Genomic DNA, 20470 nt, shown 5'->3' with positions numbered 1-20470 from the left:
GTGCTCCTTTGTACATGTTTGGAGACACAAGGAATTGCAGATGCTGGAATCTTGTGCAGAACACAAAGTGCTGCAGTAATTCAGCCTGTCAGGCAGCATCTCTAGAGGACAGGATAGGTGACATTTAGGGTCGGCAGATCCAAGGGACCCAAACCAAAACTTTGCCTATCCATGTCTTCCAGAGATGCTGCCTGATTCAGAGATTTCATGGAATAGTACAGCACAGGAACAGGCCCTTCAGCTCACATTGATTGTGCAGACCAATGATGCCAAGTCAAACTGATCTCATCTGCCTGTACATGATCTACATCCCTTTATTCCTTGAACTTTTATGTAGCTATCTGAAAGCTTTTTAAATGCCACTATCATATCTGTCTCAGTCTCCAGCCATGGCAATGCGTTCCAGGCCCCCACCACTCAAGTCAAGTCAAGTTTATTCGTCATATAGACATACGAGATGTGCAGTGAAATGAAAAGTGGCATTGCTCGTGGACTTTGTGCAAAAAGCCAAACAAACAAACAACCCAACAAATCACATATTCATGGGCCAAAGGAAAAAGGGAAAAAAAACAGCATTTAAAAAAAAAAGCGGTTGCATGCAAATCACGCGTCATCATGCCGTCTGGTGTAAAATAACGGTGTAAAATTACTTTATCAGCACGTCTCCATTAAACTTTCCCCCCTCTTACATTATAGCTATGCCCTCTAGTGTGGGACATTTCCACTCTGGGAAAAATATTCTGGCTGTAAACCCTATCTATGCCAATGAGTTACTCCGGCACGTTGTTTCATTTATTGTCACTTGTACAGAGGTCCAGTGAAAAGGTTTTTGTTGCTAACCAGTCAGCGGAATGGCAATACTTGATTACAGTTGAGCCAACCAAAGTTGGCAGATATCATAAACGGAATAACATTTAGTGTAAGATAAAATCTAGAAAAGTCAAATTAAAGATAGTCTTTGGGGTCTCCAATGAGGTAGATGGCAGCTCAAGATTGTTCTCTGGTTGCTGATAGAATTGTTCAGTTGAACTGTCCCTGAATCTGAAATCACTTTGTGTTCCACCTTTGTGTAAATTTTGTTATGGAAACATGCATCATTCTAGTTGCTTTGCTGGAAGAGCTGCATGGTTGCCAATAACAAGCAATGTGCAATTTCTGCCACAGGATAGCCATCGAAGTTTGCAAAAGACACTCACCTCGCAAGCTGACAAGTCCACGCAAACGGAGATCCTCAGTCACGAGGTAAGTGACTGTTTTTCCTTATTCCTTTACTGGTGTTTATTTCATGCCTGGCCTGCTGCTTCATGCCTATGTTTAATGGGCTGTTCAGAAATTACATCCGTCTTTCTGTACGTCTGTGGTTCCAACCTTGTGTCTCAGAATAAGATAATTACAGATCATTGTCTATTACAGCTAAGCACTTTACTCGTTTAATTACTTGTTTGAACCAGCATCCCCCGTAAATTCTCTGGTGTGAATTAAAGTGCATTGTATTGTAACAAATAAATAACCTGCTACGTTAAAATATCAGAGCAGAAAATGATAAACCTTAACAAATGGAAATGAGAATGTTTCAACTATTATAATATCACAAAGGTAGTTTTGTACAATGAGAAAAAATGAAATCCACCTTCATGATCCAACCATGTCAAGTTGGGTTGTAAGAAGAAGAATAGGTATTGCCTTTTTTGCCTTCTTTTGGGAGACGCGGAATGTTGTTTTTCAGTCACATGTTTCCAGGAACCCTGCCTCCGCTCATCCTGATTTTTCCGAAGTTGTTTCCATGTGTCACATGGTGCGTAAAAGGAAATGGATTCGGAAAAATGCGTCTTGATACCCAGGATGTAATTTGAGGGCAAGTCAGTTGTTCGAACTGTTCTTTCATTTGCACTACTGCTTACGTTTCCTTATGAGACCTAGCAGAGTCTCATCCTTTCTTACAATATAGTGTCAGACCATTTAGCCCATCAAATATATGCCGTCGTTTAGAGTAATCCCATTACTTCTATTCCCCCATTTATTCCCTCGTATCCTCTTCTTTCCCACATGCCCCTCAATTCCTGTCTGATAATCCCTGCATGGATTACCCGGAGGTGCTCTTGTTCGCTCCCACATCCCAGGGACTTATCGGCAGGTCAATCAGCTACCAAGTTATCCCTGAGTGTAGATTAATGGCAATAGATTCAAATGGGAATTGAAGGGTGCTTGAAGGAAAATACATTGTAATGTTGCCAGGACTAGAGGGTCCTGTTATCGGGAGAGGTTTAGTAGACTGAGTCTCTATTCCTTGGAGTGCAGGAGGATGAGGGGTGATCTTATAGAGGTGTATAAAATCCTGAGAGGAATAAATCGGGTAGATGCACAGAATCTCTTGCCCAGAGTAAGGGAATCGAGGTCCAGAGGACATAAATTCAAGGTAAAGGGGAAAAGATTTAATAGAATCTGAGGGGGAACTTTTTCACACAAAGTGTGATGAGTGTTTGGAACAAGCTGCCAAAGGAGGTAGTTGAGGCTGGGACTGTCCAAACATTAAATAAACAGTTAGACAGGTATGTGGATAGGACAAATTTGGAGGGATATGGACCAAGCGCAGGCAGGTGGGACTAGTCTAGCTGGGACATGTTGGCCGGTGTGGGCAAGTTGGGCCGGAGCCTTTTTCCACACTGTTATCACTCTATGACTATATGACATGTGTAACAGGGAAATAGAGAGAGGCAATGGGACTGATGCGATTGTCTGTCTGGGAGATAACATAGACCTGATGGGCCAAATGATCTCCATTTCAATCAAATAATAATGGAAGCACCATGACAAACCAACCTGCTGGAAACAAAATAAATTCATTGGGTTTGTCTCATAGCTGATTAAAATAGAATCTGAAACATTGACAATCTGTGATGATGTATCTCACGGGAAGTGACGTTGGTAAGGATGAAATATCTATTATTAATTTGCCAAAGAAAATTCTTGAGGTAAACCCAGGCAGCTGTGCTTTATTTCTTGAGACTCCAAGTCAGCGGAGCAATGTTATTGCATCTGAAACAGAAATAACTCAGTTTACTGAGCAAGGTCCTATTAAGTCAAGTCAATCCTGTCTTGCAACACCCACTGAGAAGGTTGTGATGTAAATCAAAGATTACCGTACAGTTAATTACAGGTGCAAGAGATATATCAGACTCCTTCCAATAAAAGGAGCAACCTCAGGCATAAAATGAGTAAGGAGACCGGCATACTTCAGGCAGCACGGTGGCACCACGGAAGAGTTGACGCCTTACAGCGCCAGAGACCTGTGTTAGATCCTGACTGTGGGTGCTCACTGCAAAGAGTTTGTATATTCTTCCCCTGACCTGCGTGGGTTTTCTCCGCGAGCTCTGATTTTGTCCTACACTCCAAAGATGTACAGGTTTGCAGGCTAATTGGCTTGGCATAATTGTAAATTGTCCCTAGTGTGTGTGGGATAGTGTTAGTATAGGGTGATCGCGCGGACTCGGGGGGCCGAAATAAACTAACGTAGACATTAGTAATGTATAGTTGTGGGGAAATTTTAACCTGGAAATTAAATGGGGCTTGACCCGACAGGTATCTGATTATATTTATAAATCAATGGATGGGTGTCCCAAGCAGAAGGCAATTGTTTGAAGTCTGAAGAAGGGTCTCAACCCGAATCATCACCCATTCTTTCTCTCCAGAGATGCTGCCTGTCCCGCTGAGTTACTACAGCTTTTTGTGTCTCTCTTTGGTTTAAACCAGCATCTGCAGTTCCTTCTTACGCAATTGTTTAAAGGCAGTTTCACGGCTGAAAATGATCCATTGAACAGCAAAACCTGTGTGTTATTGAGAAATTGTGATTTAAAATTGGTTAACTGCAGGAGGTAATTATTGTACGAAACTCGGCTGTTAAATTGCATGCTGCAGCAAATAACGACTCCAGCGAGCAATAATGTTCTATTCTCTGAAGAAGTGTCCCGACCCAAAACATCACCTATACTGTGGCGGCTCCCAAGGGTCGGGCCATCCTAACTGTCAAACCCCTCGGCACGGGAATGGTTCAGTCCAGAGGCGGCCCTTAACCAGAGGGTTTAAAGGCAAGGGTTTGGGTGCCATCTTTCTCTCGTGGACTTTCCGACAAACGGGAGGAACACAAATAAAGGTGCCTCTCGAAATACCTGACTCCTCTCTTTTGTTTCGGGACCTACGCACCACAATACCTTTTTTCCAGGGATGCGACCTGACCCACTGAGGAACTCCAGCAATTTGTGTCTAACTTTGGTATATACCAGCATCTGCAGTTCCTTTCAACACAAAGTTCTATTTAAAGGGGGCAGGACTAAGTGTGCAAGCAAATAAGAGTACTATTGTTTGAAGTCGCCTAAAAACTGTTGAATGGTGTATTGAAGGTTGATTGTAAAACTCTTTAGAGGGTTTTTAGAAGTAATCTTACGAGATACAGTGCAGAAACAGACCCTTCAGTTCACTGAATCTGCATCGACCAGCGATCAACACATACACTAACACCAATATGTAGAAGAACTGACTAGAGGACTGGCTAGGTATTGTGTAATGATGAAGGATTAGTTAGTGATCTTGTTGTGCAAAGCCCCTGGGCAACAGTGACCATAAAATGGTGGAATTTTGCATTAGGATGGAGAGCACACGGTTAATTCAGAGATTATGGCCCTGAACTTAAAGAAAGGAGACTTGGAAGGCTTGAGACGGGAATTAGCTAGGATAGACAAATGATACTTAAAGGGTTGACGGTGGAGATGCAATGGCAAAGAATTAAACACCGCATGGATGAACACAAAAATTGTTCATCATTGTCTGGTGAAACAATTAAAAGGAGAAGGCGGCTCTACCGTGGCTGACTAGGGGCATCAAGGATAGAGTTACATCCAAGTGTAAAATTGGCCAGAAGAAGCAGCAAAACGGAGAACTGGGAGAAATTTAGAACTTAACAGAGGATTAAGAGGGGGGGAAAGAGCATGACAGAAAGCTTGTGGGGAATATAAAAACTGCCTCTAAAAGCGTCTTTAGATGTAAAAAATATGAAAAGATTAGTGAAGACAAATGTAGGTCCCTTACAGTCAGAGACAGGTGAATTTATAATGGGAAACAAAGAAATGGCAGAACAGTTTAATAAGTACTTTGGTTCTGTCTTCACTAAGGAAGACACAAGCAATCTCCCAGAAATACTAGGGGACCGAGGATTTAGTGGGAGGGAGGAACTGAAGGGAATCCACATTAGTCAGGAAATGGTGTTATGTAAACTGTTTGGACTGAAGGCAGATAAATCCCTTGGGCCTGATGGTCTGCATCCCAGAATACTCAAGGAGGTGGCCCTAGAAATTGTGGATGCATTGGTGATCATTTGCCAATGTTCTCTCAACACTGGATCAGTTCCTGTGGATTGGAAGGATCAGTTCCTGTGGACTGGAAGGACTTGAGGATGTAACAAGCAGAATGGATAAGGGAGAGGCAGTGGATGATGTACTGGAGTAACTCAGCGGTCAGGCAGCATCTCAGGAGGACTTGGATAGGTAATGCCTCAGATTGGGATCCTTCTTCAGACATTAACTTTCCCAGACATTGTAGCCCTCTGAAATATTAATGGTTTTCTAATTCTCTTGCTCATTTCCACATTCATTCATTCATTCCACCATTTAAGGACAAGGCTTCAGCTACCCAAATCCCCAAACTCTGAAATTCCCATCCTAAATCTCTCCCCATTACTTACACTCTTTCCTTCTTTTAAGATACTCATGCAGCCTTCCCAAAAAGCTTCTGTTCATCTGCACAAATATCCCTTCGCATAGTTCAGTGAAAATGAGTTTGTAACTGCTGTGTGAAAAACTTTGGGACATTAATAAGGAGGGGACATCAATAAAGAGTGCACATTAATGTTCCCAATTAGTCCAGCAAGCTGGTCACGAGGATTGGTGGAACAGTGGCTCAGCTGTAGAGAACAGCTGCCTCACAGCGCCAGAGACCCGGGTTCAATTGGGTGCTGTCGGTGCGGAGTTTGCACATTCTTCCTGTGACTGCGTGAGTTTTCAATGTGTGCTCTGGTGACCTCACACACTGCAAAGATGTGATGGTTTGTAGGTTAATTGGCTCCAGTGAATTCTCTCCAGTATGTAGGATGTGAATGTAGGATAGCAAAGAACTAATGTGAACGGATTATTGATAGTCGGTGTGGAGGGCTTGTTTCCACGCTGTACCTCGAAACTAAATTAAACTAAAATTAATCAAGGATGGCCAAAACAGATCAGCCTTGCCAATGCCCAATCTTACCTCCGAATGCTTCTCATGTCATACTGGATCCCATCACCTTTGCCCTCAGTTCTTTCTACTAGCCTGTGCCCTCACATGGTAGTTAGCTCTTCAAAGCTCTTTGCCCTTTACCCCTCCAACTGATCTTGTGATACCAAGGTACTGTGCTGTTGTATTAACAACACCAGAAGTAGTTTTGTTTAGAGATGCAAGATGGAAACAGGCCCTTCAGCCCACCATGCCAGCGATCGATCACCCATTCACAATAGTTCTATGTTATCCTACTTTCGCATCCACTCCACACACACAAGGCCAATTAACCTACAACCCCGCAGTGTTTGGGATGTGTGAAGAAACCCACACGGTCACAGGAGGAACATGCAAACGCTACCCATCCGTGGTCAGGATCGATCAAGCGCAGGTCTCTGGTGTGTGAGGTAGCAATGTGCCGCCCATCAGTAATATAGCCAGTATTATTCTCAACGCATGAACTCCGCCTGCGATTCGCACGAGCAAGTCACTGCTTTTAATCAGAGATCAGTGAATTGCAAAGCAGGTGATCACCTGTGCAGTGACTAACTCATTCACCCTCCATGTATTTGGCATGTGAGTTTTGTTGATGGTAATAAAATGAAAATGAAATGTGGCAGTGAGAGGTTCGTTGATCGCCATTGCCCGTAGTCTGTATGCAGAGAACACTCGCAGTCTCAAAATTCCACGTGTTTTGTGGATCTGCAGTTGTTTTGAATAGCTCATGGTTTTAATGTGGTGTAGAAATTGGCGGAGATGTTTATTGGTCACAATTGTACAATCATGTGGTAACAAGCTGGCTGTTTGCCGGCCATACATTGGATTATCAGACATATTTCTCTGTTCGTACTCCACAATAAAGTCATGATTTAGATTCCGTTGTGTCCATCAATAAATATGTTCATGGACCCAATAAAAAACACATGTTGTAATTATATAACAGCTCTTTAAAGCTTTGTAATTCATTCTAGATGCTGCAGACTGAATATTGATACATACAAAATCTCTTGGTTTTCATTTCTTTAATTTTGGCAAATACCATTGAGTTGTTGAATCTATCACTGCAAATAAAGATAGACACAAAATGCCGAAGTAACTCAGCAGGACAGGTAGCATCTCTGGAGAGAAGGAATTGGGTGATGTTTCGGGTATAGACCCTCCTTCTCTAATGAGTTTAGCTTGCGGTTGCTTTGGTAGTTTTAACATTACAAAGAACTGTGAAATGTTTAAAAATCATTTTCAAATAAAGCTTTCTTTGAATCTTTTGTTTAATAAAAATAATAATAACAAAAATAATATATTTTATTGTCATTGCACATAAGTGCAACGAGATTTGGTATGCAGCTTCCAACCGAAGTCATAACATAAATATCTAATAAAATTTGGATTTAGATATCCCGAGAACATGGATTGTAAAAAGAACAGTAAAACAGTTCAACAGACTATAGTGCAGATGCGTCTGTGCGACGTGACCATCCGAGGGAGACAGTCCAGGGGGGATGGGGGACATCCATTCTTTATGGATGCTGACGGCTTTCCTGAGGCACCGTGTGTGGTAGATGCCCTCCAAGGCTGGTAGCTGTGTCCCAATAATCCTCTGCGCTCTGTGGACGACGTGCTGAAGAGCTCTCCTCTCTGCCTCCGTGCAGCTGAGATACCACACAGAGATGCCATACGTTAATATGCTCTCTGTGGTGCAGTGGTGGAAGGTTGTCAGTAATAGGAGAGACGACAGAAGCTAGGACTTTTAAACTTTGACTTTCATTCTAAATGAGTAATAATGTGTTTAGCTTGTTATTGCTTTGGTAGTTGTAACATTACGAAGCACTGTGAAATGTTTAAAAAACATTTGGACAGGTATCTGGATAGGGTAGATTTAGCGGGATACGAGCCAAACGCAGGCAGGTGAGACTAGTGTAAATGGGACACGTTGGTCAGTGTGGAAAAGTTAGGTTAAAGGGCCTGTTCCACGTTGTGTGACTATGACTCTATAACAGTTTGTGGGAAGACACTGATGTGAGCGGGAACCTTTGGGCTGGATGGCCTCTGAAACGTGTGCCATTTCTTTGAGGTAATGCTGGAAGTAATTAAAGCTGGTTTCAATTGAACTCCAGGCAAAGGAACTTGAAACAAAATGAATGTCAGTTATCAACCAATACTGAACCAAAATGTTGGGGAATTTGTGTTGAACAGAACGGATCCTGATCCCACATTAACATGATAATAATTTCTAATCCTTATCATCTCAAATCAAAAGTACAGTAAAATAGTCACGACCGGAGTTGTGTGAGTTTTCTTTCAGCTGCGGCTGAATAAAAACTGCGGCACGATTCTGTGGCATATAATTAGAAGAGGAAATCTCTCTGTCTGTTGAAGTCTATCTTTGGGTGTTCAAGATTAGTTCTACAATTGTGCTTTTAAATAGACTCTAATTGTCATATCATGCAGTGGATTAGTTGCTACCCCGTTCCATCAGGCTAATTTGTGAACCTAAAGACCTTGTGTTATTTCACTCCCTTGGTGAAATAGACTGGGAAATTGGATGCAAGTGAGGAGGTAACACTTGTCCCTCCGGAGTACCCGGAGAAAACCCACGCGGTCACGGGGAGAACTTACAAACTCCGCAAACTTAGACAGCAACGGTAGTCAAAATCGAATCCTGGTCTCTTGCGCTGTAGGGCAGCAACTCTACTGCAGCACCATTGTGCCATCCTTACTCCATTGATCTGCTTTGATTCTTCCCCTGTGAATCACCTTGGGTATTTTGATGCATTTTAGATGCTACAAAAATTGACTTATTAGCGATTACGTTGCTGCCTGCTCGGAATAAGGACCAAAACCACAGAAGAAAAGGAAGGCAGAAGATAAATAATTCCTTTCCAGCTGTTAGCAGGGTGTCAGGGGTTTTGGGGAGAAGGCTAGAGAATGGGGTTGAGAGAGAAAGATAGATTAGCCATTATTGAATGGTGGAGTAGACTTGATGAGCCAAATTTCCAAATTTTTCTCCAAACACTTCTGAGTGTATGGACAACAAAAAAGCTTTTCACTGTGGGTGGCAAGGTTTCAAAGGTCTTTATTGTCACGTGTACCAATTACGGTACAGTAATACGCAAATTGCCTTATCACTGTCGGGGCGATCGAAACTCCCGCGTCGGGGCAGTCACAGCTCCTTGGGGTTCCCGGTGGATCTCTGACTAGAGATCGCGAGCTCCGTGATGTTGTCAGCGAACACCTGTGGTGGAGCTCCGAGGTCGATCCCTGGCAAAGGGATCACGAGCTCCGCAATGGTAAGTCCGCAGGCACCCGCAGCGGGGCTCTCGAAAGTCGATCTCCAACAATAGACAATAGTTGCAGGAGAAGTCCATTCGGCCCTTTGATTCAGCACCACCATTCAATGTGATCATGGCTGACCATCCACAATCAGTACCCCGTTCCTGCCTTCACGCCATATCCCCCTGACTCCGCTATCTTTAAGCTCCAGAGAATTGGCCTCCACTGCCTTCTGAGGCAGAGAATTCCACAGATTCCCAACTCTCTGGGTGAAAACGTTTTTCCTCATCTCCGTTCTAAATGGCCTACCCTTAATTCTTGAACTGTGGCCCCAGTTCTGGATTCCCCCAACATTGGGAACATGATTCCTGCCTCTAGCGTGTCCAATCCCTTAATAATCTTATATGTATCAATAAGTTCTCCTCTCATCCTTCTAAACTCCAGAGTATACAAGCCCAGCCACTGCATTCTATCAGCATATGACAGTCCCGCTATCCGGGAATTAACCTTGTGAACCTACGCTGCACTCCCTCAATAGCAAGAATGTTCTTCCTCAAATTTGGATGCCAAAACTGCACACAATACTCCAGGTGTGGTCTCACTAGGGCCCTATACAACTGCAGAAGGACCTCTTTGCTCCTCTACTAATTTCCTCTTGTTATGAAGGCCAACATGCCATGAGCTTTCTTCTCTACCTGCTGTACCTGCATGCTTACTTTCAGTGACTGATGAACATGGACCCCCAGATCTCGTTGTATTCCCCTTTTCCAACTTGTCACCATTCAGATAATAATCTGCCCTGTCGGCTGCCCTCTCCTTACCTCGGAGTAGTTACACAGCTCCCGCTGCACCAAAAAAACCCAGAAGATCATAAAGGACATTGCCCGCCCCGGACACCCCCTGTTTGAACTGTTGCCGTCAGGCAGACGGTACAGATCTACAAGGACAAGGACAAACAGACTCAAAAACAGTTTTTACCCCACGGCTATAAAGGCACTAAATGTAGCCGCCAAGGAACGCAGGGGCGATACAGACTAAGGGACTGTGGTAACTGTGAAATCGACAGAAGGATGGAGGGTTGGGTGTGCATGCGTGCTGTGTTCGTGATATTTATTTAGTTGTTTATCTTTATTATTTTACCGTGTATGTATCGTAAGCTTTTAGAAATGTTTGAATGCTGCACTGACTGGCTGACATTTTAAATTTCGTTGTACATGGTTCATGTTACAATGACAATAAAGAAACTATTCTATTCAAACTATTCTATTCATCCCTTTTCTGCCACCAAAATGGATAACCTCACATTTATCCACATCAAACTGCATCTGCCGTGCATCTGCCCACTCACTCAACCTGTCCAAGTCACCGTGCATCCTTACAGTATCCTCTTCACAGTTCACACTGCCACCCAGTTTTGTGTCATCTCCAAATTTGTCAATGTTACTTTTAATCCCTTCATCTAGATCATTAATGTATATTGTAAATAGCTGTGGTCCCAGAACTGTGCCTAGCAGTACCCCACTAGTCACTGCCTGCCATTTTGAAAGGGACACGCTAATCCCTACTCTTTGATTCCTGTCTTCCAACCAATTTTCTAGGAAAGAGGTACAATAAGAAGAAGGAAATTATGAAGTGCCCTTTGTCCGTTCCTTCATACTTGAGACATTATTCCTTGAGAGAATCTCCAATGAATCCTATAAATAACCTACATGCTGTCTTTGGAAGTAATGCCCAGATATTGAAAAATGAGCACTTAATAACAATGTAGGTGTCATGGAATTATCAGTTGCAGAGGTTTTGTTTGCAAGGAGGCTTCTGTTTGTGCACACACAGCAGTGGAGGTTTTGCTTCCGTGTAAGGTCATGCCTTGATAGATAGATTTCAGTTCTGCGGAGAGAGTTGGGCTTGTTCCCCTTACAAGAAGTTTGAGGGGAGACACAAAGTGCTGGAGTAACTCTGCCGGTCAAGCAACTTCCACGGAAAAAATATACTGCACACTGGGTTGGTGAGGGGTGGGTGGGTGGAGAAAGAAAGCTGGAAGAGAGGAGGGGCATGACAAAGCATGGCAGGTAATGGGGTGAACACAGGCGAGGGGGTGGAGGGGGGGGGGGATGATAGGCAGATGGTTGGACAAAGGTCAGTGTTTTTTAAAAAAATCAGGCGTGAGATCAAAGATTGGAGAGTGGGAGTTGTAAAGTCAGAGGAAGGAATGAAGGTGGGGGGTCCATGAATGAAGGTGGAGGGTCCACCGCGGGCCAGCAGCTGCTTCTGCAGAACTGGTGGGCAGCAGCTTCAACCACCCCGGGCCGTGGTGTTTGAGCCGCGGGACTGTTCTTAACATCGCCCGGGGAGGGGGGGCATCGCACCAGCGCAGAGGGAGAAGAGGAGGGAAGAGACTGCGACCTAAGACTTTTTCCTCCATCACAGTGAGGAGATGCTGGGTGGACTCACTGTGGTGGATGTTAATGTGTGTTTATTGTTGTTTTATTGTATGGTATTATATGTATGACTGCTGTAATTTCGTTCAGATTTCTGAATGACAATAAAAGGCTATCTATAAAAGAGGGGGGAAGGAAAGAAAGGGTAATGTGGGGGAGAACGGAGAGTGATGGATTGTTGGAGGTTGCCTCAAATTGGAGAATTCATTGTTCATACTGTTGGATTGTAAGCTACCTAAGCAGCATATGAGGTTCTGTTCCCCCAGCTTGCGTGTGACCTCACTCAGACACTGGAGGAGGCCCGGGACAGAAAGGTCATTGTGGGGAGGAAGGAACTGCAGATGCTGGTCTGTACTGAAGATAGACACAAAATGCTGGATTAACTCTGCTGGTCGGGCAGCATCTCTGTAGAAAAGGAATAGGTGACATTTGGGTTGGAACCCTTCTTCAGACTGGCATGGGAATGTGAAGGAGAGTTAAAACCAGCATCCCCAGTTCCTTGTATTTCTAAGGGTGAAGGAAGATTTGAGAAAGGGTTTTAAAACCAGGAGGGTTTATTAATCGTGGAAATGGAGAATGGGTTGATAGGAAAAAACTGCTTCACGAAGAGTCAGGAACAAGAGATCTTAAATAATGTGCCAAGATACTACTTAAAATGGAGGATTTATTTTAAGAGGGATTCTTACAACCCAGAAACACATTCTTCAGACAGCAAGTCTATGCTAACCATCCTGCACCCATTTATACCAACCTAATTATTCTCCCCACATTCCCATCTATTACCCCCAGGTTCCACCATCTACCCCTCACAGCACCAGAGACCTGATCTGGTGTGTTGTCTGTGTGGGGTTTGCTTGTTCTCCCTGTGACTGCGTGGGTTTCTTCCAGGAGCTCCGGTTTCCTCTCACATCTCAAACACATGAAGTGTTACCTTGCTGAATGGTGGTGGAGGATAAAGGGGATGCATTCTTCTGTTCCTTACCTTTTTTCTACATTTTAAGAGTTTATCACATCACCTGACTCATCCAGAAATTTAAGATAGACACAAATGTTGGAGTAACTCAGCGAGCCAGGCAGCATTTCTGGAGAGAAGGAATGGGCGATGTTTCGGAGACTGACGTCAGGGGAATGGGCCAGTAAAGAGATAGAATGTACAGAGACCCTTCTTCTGACTGATATTAGGGGAGTGGATGGGACAGAGATATAATGTAGTCGAAGACAATAAGACTGGTCGAGGAAATGGGAAGGAGGAGGGATGTAGAGAGGGAGAAAGCAAAGGATAATTGGAGTTAGAAAAGTCCATGTTTATGCCGCAAGGAGCTGGTGTAAGCTACCCTGGTGAAATATGAGGTGCTGTTTGTGTTCCAATTTGTGCTGGGCCTCACTCTGACATTGGAGGAGGCCCAGGTCAAATAGGTCAGTGTGGGAATGGGAGGGGGAGTCAAAGTGTTGAGCAACCAGGAGATCAGGTATGTTTTGGCTGACCTAAATTCATCCAAAATTTAATATGTGCTGAATTTTCAATTGTTTTACATTGTGGACTCATTTCTGTTAATGATGGAGACACAGGGGACTACAGATGCTGGAACCTTGAGCAAATTGGTGGGGTTATTCCAAGTGCTGGAATAACCTCCTGGTCCATGCATTATCTTTGGAGGGAATGGATCAGCTAAGTTTTGGGTTGGGACCTTTCTTCAGATTTTTCTTCGTCAGTCTGCACACATATTGATTCCATGAAATGCTTAGTCTTTTTTTAGTTTAGTCTAGAATTTAGTTTAGTTTATTGTCACGTGCATTGTGGTACTGTGACAAACTTATTTTGGTGCATGCTGTCCAGTTAGCTGAAAGACTATACATGATTACAAATCAAGCCGGCAACAGTGTACAGATACAGGATAAGGGGAATAATGTTTTGGGCAAGATAAAGGGCAGCACAGTGGCGCAGCTGTGGAGCTGCTGCGTTACAGCACCAGAGACCCAGGGATTAACCCTGACCTTGTGAGCTGTCTGTGTGGATTTGTACGTTCTCCCTGTGACTGCGTTGGTTTTATCCGGGTGCTCCGGTTTCCGCCCAGGCTCCAAACCTGTACAGTTTTGTAGGTTATTCAGCTTCGGTAAAATTGTAAACTGTGCTTAGCGAGTAAGATAGTGCTAGTTCACATGGTGATTACTGGTCGGCGCAAACACGGTGGGCCGAAGGGCTTATTTCCGTGCTGCATCTCTAAAGTAAGTCTAAAATAAAGTCCAATAATGTCCAGTTGAAGATAGCCCAAGTGTCTCCAATGAAGTAGAGGTTAGGTCAGAACTGCTCTCTAGTTGTTGATAGGATGGTTTAGTTGCCTGTTACCAGCCAAATCCTGTGTTTTATTGAAGGCACGTTGATGGGGGAGAGAGCACTGGGGGAATACACTCTAAAGCCCCTGTCCCACTTAGGAGACCTAAACAGCAAACTCTGGTGACCTTGCCCGCCACGCAAAAAAAAAATAATCAAGGTCCAGGTAACCTGCAACCTCGTCACCTCCCACGCATATGTTGAAAACCTTCCTCGACTATGAAGAAAACCGGCTACGACTGGACCTGCGACTAAAAGATTATCGATTTTTAAAACGGCAACTAAACCATCCTATCAACATCCTATTTAGTCGAGGCCGGTTTTAACCATGACGAAAAAATAGCTTCGCAGGACCGTCACGCCTCAATGCGACCATGATGTCGCGTAATTAGCGTGCCAAGGACACGTAAGAGGGAGAGGGGCTTTACTCTTCTTCAGAATGGTTCCCTTAAGGGCCTGTCCCACTTAGGCTACTACAGGCGACTAGGCTGTCGCCACATCGTCGCCGGAGTGTTTCCTATATGGTCGTGAGTAGTCTCCTCAGTCGCCCAAACAATCGTAGCGTCTTTCTGGTCACCGCTGGATTTTCAACATGTTCAAAAATTTTCGGCGACCGTGGGTTGATGCCAGTGAGCGTAGCTTGACTTCTCCTGACCTAGATGCCAGGTGACGTACGTTATCGCCAGTGCTGACTTTGTCATGCTGTATCAATCAATCAATCAATCAATCAATCAATCAATCAATCAATCAATCAGTCAATCAGTCAATCAGTCAATCAGTCAATCAATCAATCATCAGTCAATCAATCAGTCAATCAATCAATCAATTAAGTCAATAACTAAGACTTTGGAAATTGGGATTGATCTACATGAACTGTCGCATTGTACATTGAGCTTAAACAATGGTTTAATTCAGTACTCTCAAATGTATTTTACTTACATCATAATGGAAGCACAACCTGACCGATGAATGGTAATTATTTATATTTCCATTCATGGCCGTCCGAAGGAGGGGGAGCGTTGGGTGCGTTGGGTGCGATCGCACCCCACTTTTAATCCAGAGTTAAAAAAATTCAGAGAAAAAAATAATTGGAGCACAATCAGTGTTTCCAATTTGAAGGAATTTACGCAAAATTCGGGAAATTCTGGTTTCCCCCCCACAGTGGGGGGGGGGGGAAGCTAGTTACCAAAGACGCAGATGCGACGCAAAATTATGCTGTCTCTCCGCGCGTGCGCTGTGGGCGGGATCAGAACGCCTCGACGCTGCGGGGCTAGTTTGGGTGGGTGGGACTGAAATATTGCGTTGCATTGCCAGGAGAGGGAATCTGTTTGTTTTATTTTACAGGTTTACAGATTACAGGTTTCCTTTATTGTCATTCAGACCGAAGTCTGAACAAAATTTTGTGCCTGTAGTCATACATATATACAATACAATAAAAAAATTTGGGGGTGTTAAACTACCTGCGAAGGGTCCAATCCGATACGCGGGATCTGGGGGCAAAAAGGAGTTCCTGTTTCTCCGGGCCGGGAAGGGGGGGGGGGTGCGGTGTATGCCCGCCCGCTTCAAACCCCCAGAGGCAGCGGGCTTTTCAACTGGGTACAGGCAATGTTGTCAATGGACCAGTACCACACACCTGCTCCGGCCACTGAGTATAAATTCCCACCACCCATTTTGAAGCAAGGCGATGGGGCGGGGGTGGAGAGGTGGGGGGTGTTGTTCCCAAAGTCTGCATTTATCCCCTAATCAGTGTTACTAAATCAGATGATGTGGCCCTTGTGCAATACTATTAGTGGGATCTAGCTATCGCAGGCTGGGTCCACAAATGGGGGGTGTCGGGGAAAGTGGGGGGGGGGTTGGAGCTTGGGAGAAGGGAGGGAGAGGGGAGAAGGGGATGTGAGGGGAGGGGAGGAAGCAGGGCTCGCAATGGCCACCTAATGTCCCGCCGGGCAACCTAAAAGCCATGTCATTTTGCCCAGCTTGACACTGCAGATACTGGTTTATACCGAAGATAGACACAAAAAACTGGTGTAAATTAGCGGGTCAGGCAGCATCTCTGGAGAAAAGGAATAAGTGACGTTTCTGGTCGGCGGCAGCAACAGCTGTAGTGATGGAGGGTCGGAGTGAATGACAAGCCCCGCGCAGCAGCAGACGGCGGCTCCACCCCCTCCTGCATTCTTCCCGCCCTCATAGCGGCCGCTGAGTGCCACTCCACCAACGGCGATAACCGCTTTCAAAACAAACCCTCCTGCACGCCGAGAGTGGGAGGATGGAGGTAGGGAGGAAAGAAGGGGGAGGCTTCCTTCCGCCGTCTGAAGCACCTGCACCGCTCGGCCCCGCACCTTCCTGTTGGCTGGCGGAGGAGGGGAGGCGGTGGCGAGGAGATCCTAACTGCCTCCCCCTTTGGCGGTGGCACTTGGCGGTGGACCGGGACGGCCAAGGCAGCGGGGCGATGATGCCGGTGTTGTCCAAGGAGCGCTGACCTTCCTTCCTCACCACCTCCTCTGCCCCTTCCCCTCTCTCTCTCTCTCTTGTACGCCCCCCTCCAGCCACATTATCCTGGGACCCCTTCTCTCCACCCCACACTGATCCCCATTCCCACCTCTATTCAGTCCTCACTGACATCCTCTGTGTTCCCCTCCCCATCTACCACATTACGTTTGAAAATTCAAAATGTGATTTGTGATCTTGTTTGTGAATCAGCATGGAACTAGAATTTGTTTAATAGTATGACAGGAAATTAGATTAGTTTAAAAGCGGTCATAATAATGTAAATGCACCATTTAGTTTGACTTCAATTTTCATAATGGAATTTGAAGTCGAACTAAATGTTGTATTCACATCACTATATCATGTTGAAGTTGATGTGATGTGAAGTTGTTAGGTCAGGAGGACCATTTAAAGGTGCACTGCACACACTAACACAGTCTCACAGTAACAGGCAATCAAATCAACACAAAAAACATTTTCTAAATAAAAGTTTTCTTTACTGCAAAAACGTACAGTATTTTATTTGCAGTTTTTGCATTCTCCTCTATAACATTTTATATAACATTTTACAACAGTACAACTTGATTATTAAAACAAGGACAACAATTCTTGATTTAAAAAAAAAATGTATGTAACAATGACAACAATCATCCCATTCCACCCACTCATTACTCTTGACAACCAAAATTATTTCTGAAATATTGGTCATAGATTTGGTGCAAAAATAAGGCTCAGAATGCACCAGAGAGCATCTAAAACCCCAGAGTTTTCAGGGCCCTTGGAACCCAGACGCGAGGGGCTTCTTGTGATGTGCGCTGCATGCACATTATTTCACATACAATCCTTTCATGCCACCCCCCTTTTTGAAAAGCTTCGTACGGGCCTGCCATTTGAGATCTGTACTGAACCTCTGTTCAGGCTCGGAGTGCTGGTAGAATGAAAAATCTCCCCATTTTAATGTAAGGACCTATCCATGTTTATTCAGCACAAGAGATGAGATAATTGCTTCAAAATGTTGAGAGTTGGCACCACTTCTAATGGGTCTTAGTGGAATGTCTTTTGTTGAGCATATGTACGCTCATAATTAAAGGTGTAAAGGTGTAAAATGAGATCAGCTCAGATCCATATCCTGGTGTCTTCAGGTGTTTTGACTTCAAACGGTTCATTATGGTGCAATCATTTTTTTTTTGACAAAATAATTCAGATAAGGATTTGGATTCTGTTAAATAATTACCATGTCTGAATGGGATAAGCGTGCTCATTTGCTTTTATTATTCCTTCAGTCCTTGGAGACTTCAATTGCAAACAGGCAGGTTCTGACAGTCTACACTTCTTACGATGCTGAAGGATGTCAGCTGCCGGTGACACTGATCCCAGGCTTTGAGCAGCAGAGCTGTCATTTATTTTGTCTGGAAGGGTTCTGATGACCGCCTTGGGTGATGTTCAGACGTGGCTGACAGCTTCTTTACGTGGGCATTAGGACCCTCATTAGTAATAGCAAGGAGGCTAACATACCGACGTTTCCACTTATTACATTCTGGTGCCTTGGTTTGTGCAAGTTCAGAGGCCCAGATTCAGTTCTGACCCTGATTGCTCAGTGTGAGTTTTCCCATCACCATTATCACCCAAATCCCTAAGGCGCTTTAGCCGGTGACTTTTTAGTTTAGTTTAGTTTAGTTTCTACAGAGGAGCCATAGAAAGCATTTGGGTAAAAGGTAATAAGTGTGAAATTGCACATCACCAGATTCAGGGACAGTTTCTTCCCAGCTGTTACACGTAACTGCATCATCCAACCACAACTCGAGTGCAGTCTTGAACTACTATGTATCTCGTTGGTGACCTTCAGCCTATCTTAGATCGGACTTCACTGGCTTTACTTTGCAGTAAACATTATCCCCTTAACATATATCTATACAGTGTACATGGCTCGATTGTAATCTTGTATTGCCTTTCCGTTGACACGAGTTTAATGTTATCCCGCTTTCCAATCCATTCCCTACATGTTAGGAGGCAATTTACAGGGTTTTTTTAACCGACAAACTCCATATAGAAAGCACCCAAGGTCAGGATCAAACCTGGTTCTCTGGCCTTGTGAGACAACAGCTCTACCAGCTGTGCCACTGTGCAACCGGGACTGGAGTCGGGGTCGTTCATGTTCAAGGAGCAGAATTAGGCCATTTGGCCCATCAAGACTACTCCGCTATTCTATCTTTCCCTCTCAACCGCTTTCTCCTGCCTTCTCTCCATAACCCCTGACACCCTTAGTAATCACGAACCTGTCAATCTCAGCCTTAAAAATATCCATTGACCTGGCCTCCACTGCTATCTGTGGCAATGAATTCCACAGATTCACCACCCTCTGATGTTGGGTTGCCAACTGTCCGGTATTAGGCGGGACCCCGTATAATGGGTTAAATTGGTTTCTCCCATACTGGACCGCCCTTGTCCCATATTTGACTTCTACTACTCGGGTCGAGGGGACTGTCGGGTCAGAGCGACACGTTCGACCCCGCCTCACCTGTCCCGACGTAGTGCAGCCCATGTTGTGCAGCAACAGCGCCTCACCCGTGGCGCCATCAGTCGGCGGCCCGGCCAACTGTCCAACCTTCGGACCTTCGCTTACTGCCGACACCACCACCCCTCCTTCTCATGGCCGATCATCGGTTCACGAGTTGGATGGGGTGCCGGACTTTGCTCGCGATATCGCGCGGGTCAAAACCTCTTAGCTGGCCCTCCGGCTGGGCTGTGTGTGCAGTCCAGCAACTGGGTCAACTCATCATTCACCCAGCCACGGCTGAGTCCGTCAACGAATTGCCGTCGGGAATTTGTCCCTTATTTTGACCTTTCATCCCTTATTTGGGAGTGAGAAAGCTGGCCACCCTACTCTGACTAAAGACATTGCTCCTCATCTCCTTTCCAAATGTACTTCATTTTATTATGAGGCTGTGCCTTCTTGTCCTAGACTCTCCCACGAGTGGATTATGCTCTCCACATCCACTCTATCCAGGCCTTTCACTATCTGGAAAGTTTCACTGAGTTCCCCTCATCTTCCTAAACTCCAGTGAGTACAGGCCCAGTGCCGTCAAACACTCATCATATGTTAACCCAATAATTCCTGGGATAATTCTCGTAAACCTCCTCTGGACCCTCTCCACTGCCTCAACATCCTTCCTCAGATATGGGGAAATCTAATGAAAGTTCATCAACCTTTCAGGTCCTAACTCAGCTTCTGCCTCTGCAGATGCTGCCTGACCTGCTGAATGTTTTCTGCCTCGCGTTTCTACAGCCTCACCCACTGTCTCTGTCTCTCTATTATGCAGGTTTGTACCTGCTCAAAAGAGATTCTGTATTCACTGGAGGTACAGTCTGACTTGCTGTGACGGTTTCTTGAGGTTTGTTGGCATATCAAGTTGATGTGCAAAAGATTAAAAGATAAAGTTTAATTAGGCTGAGGAGTTGGGGTGGTTTCACTAGGGTTTGCCCAGAGTCTGCAGACATTAATTAGAAAGCCTTTCTCACGAGAAAGTAAACTAACCAAGATAGTACACTGCAGTGAGGCAACCAATAATCTGCACAGCCTTAGTAGTCACACTGTTAATCCTTTATCTGAACAGCAATATCTTCCTTTAAGACATGGTTTAAG

The 20470-nt window shown here is 44.7% G+C and overlaps 1 protein-coding gene across 2 annotated transcripts in view; it reads left to right on the top strand.

Annotated features, from left to right (window-relative positions):
* The window catches only part of ccser1 (coiled-coil serine-rich protein 1), a 1187217-nt gene that overhangs the window by 823776 nt on the left and 342971 nt on the right, over positions 1-20470 (top strand). For both annotated transcript variants that reach the window (XM_055641555.1, XM_055641564.1), the window contains exon 9: positions 1165-1242. In XM_055641555.1, the coding sequence (XP_055497530.1) occupies positions 1165-1242 (78 nt within the window). The remainder of the gene's footprint in view (positions 1-1164; positions 1243-20470) is intronic.

The sequence above is a fragment of the Leucoraja erinacea genome, chromosome 1 (genome assembly GCF_028641065.1).
Source record: "Leucoraja erinacea ecotype New England chromosome 1, Leri_hhj_1, whole genome shotgun sequence".
NCBI lineage: Eukaryota > Metazoa > Chordata > Chondrichthyes > Rajiformes > Rajidae > Leucoraja > Leucoraja erinaceus.
This window is presented reverse-complemented; position numbering and strand designations above follow the sequence as displayed.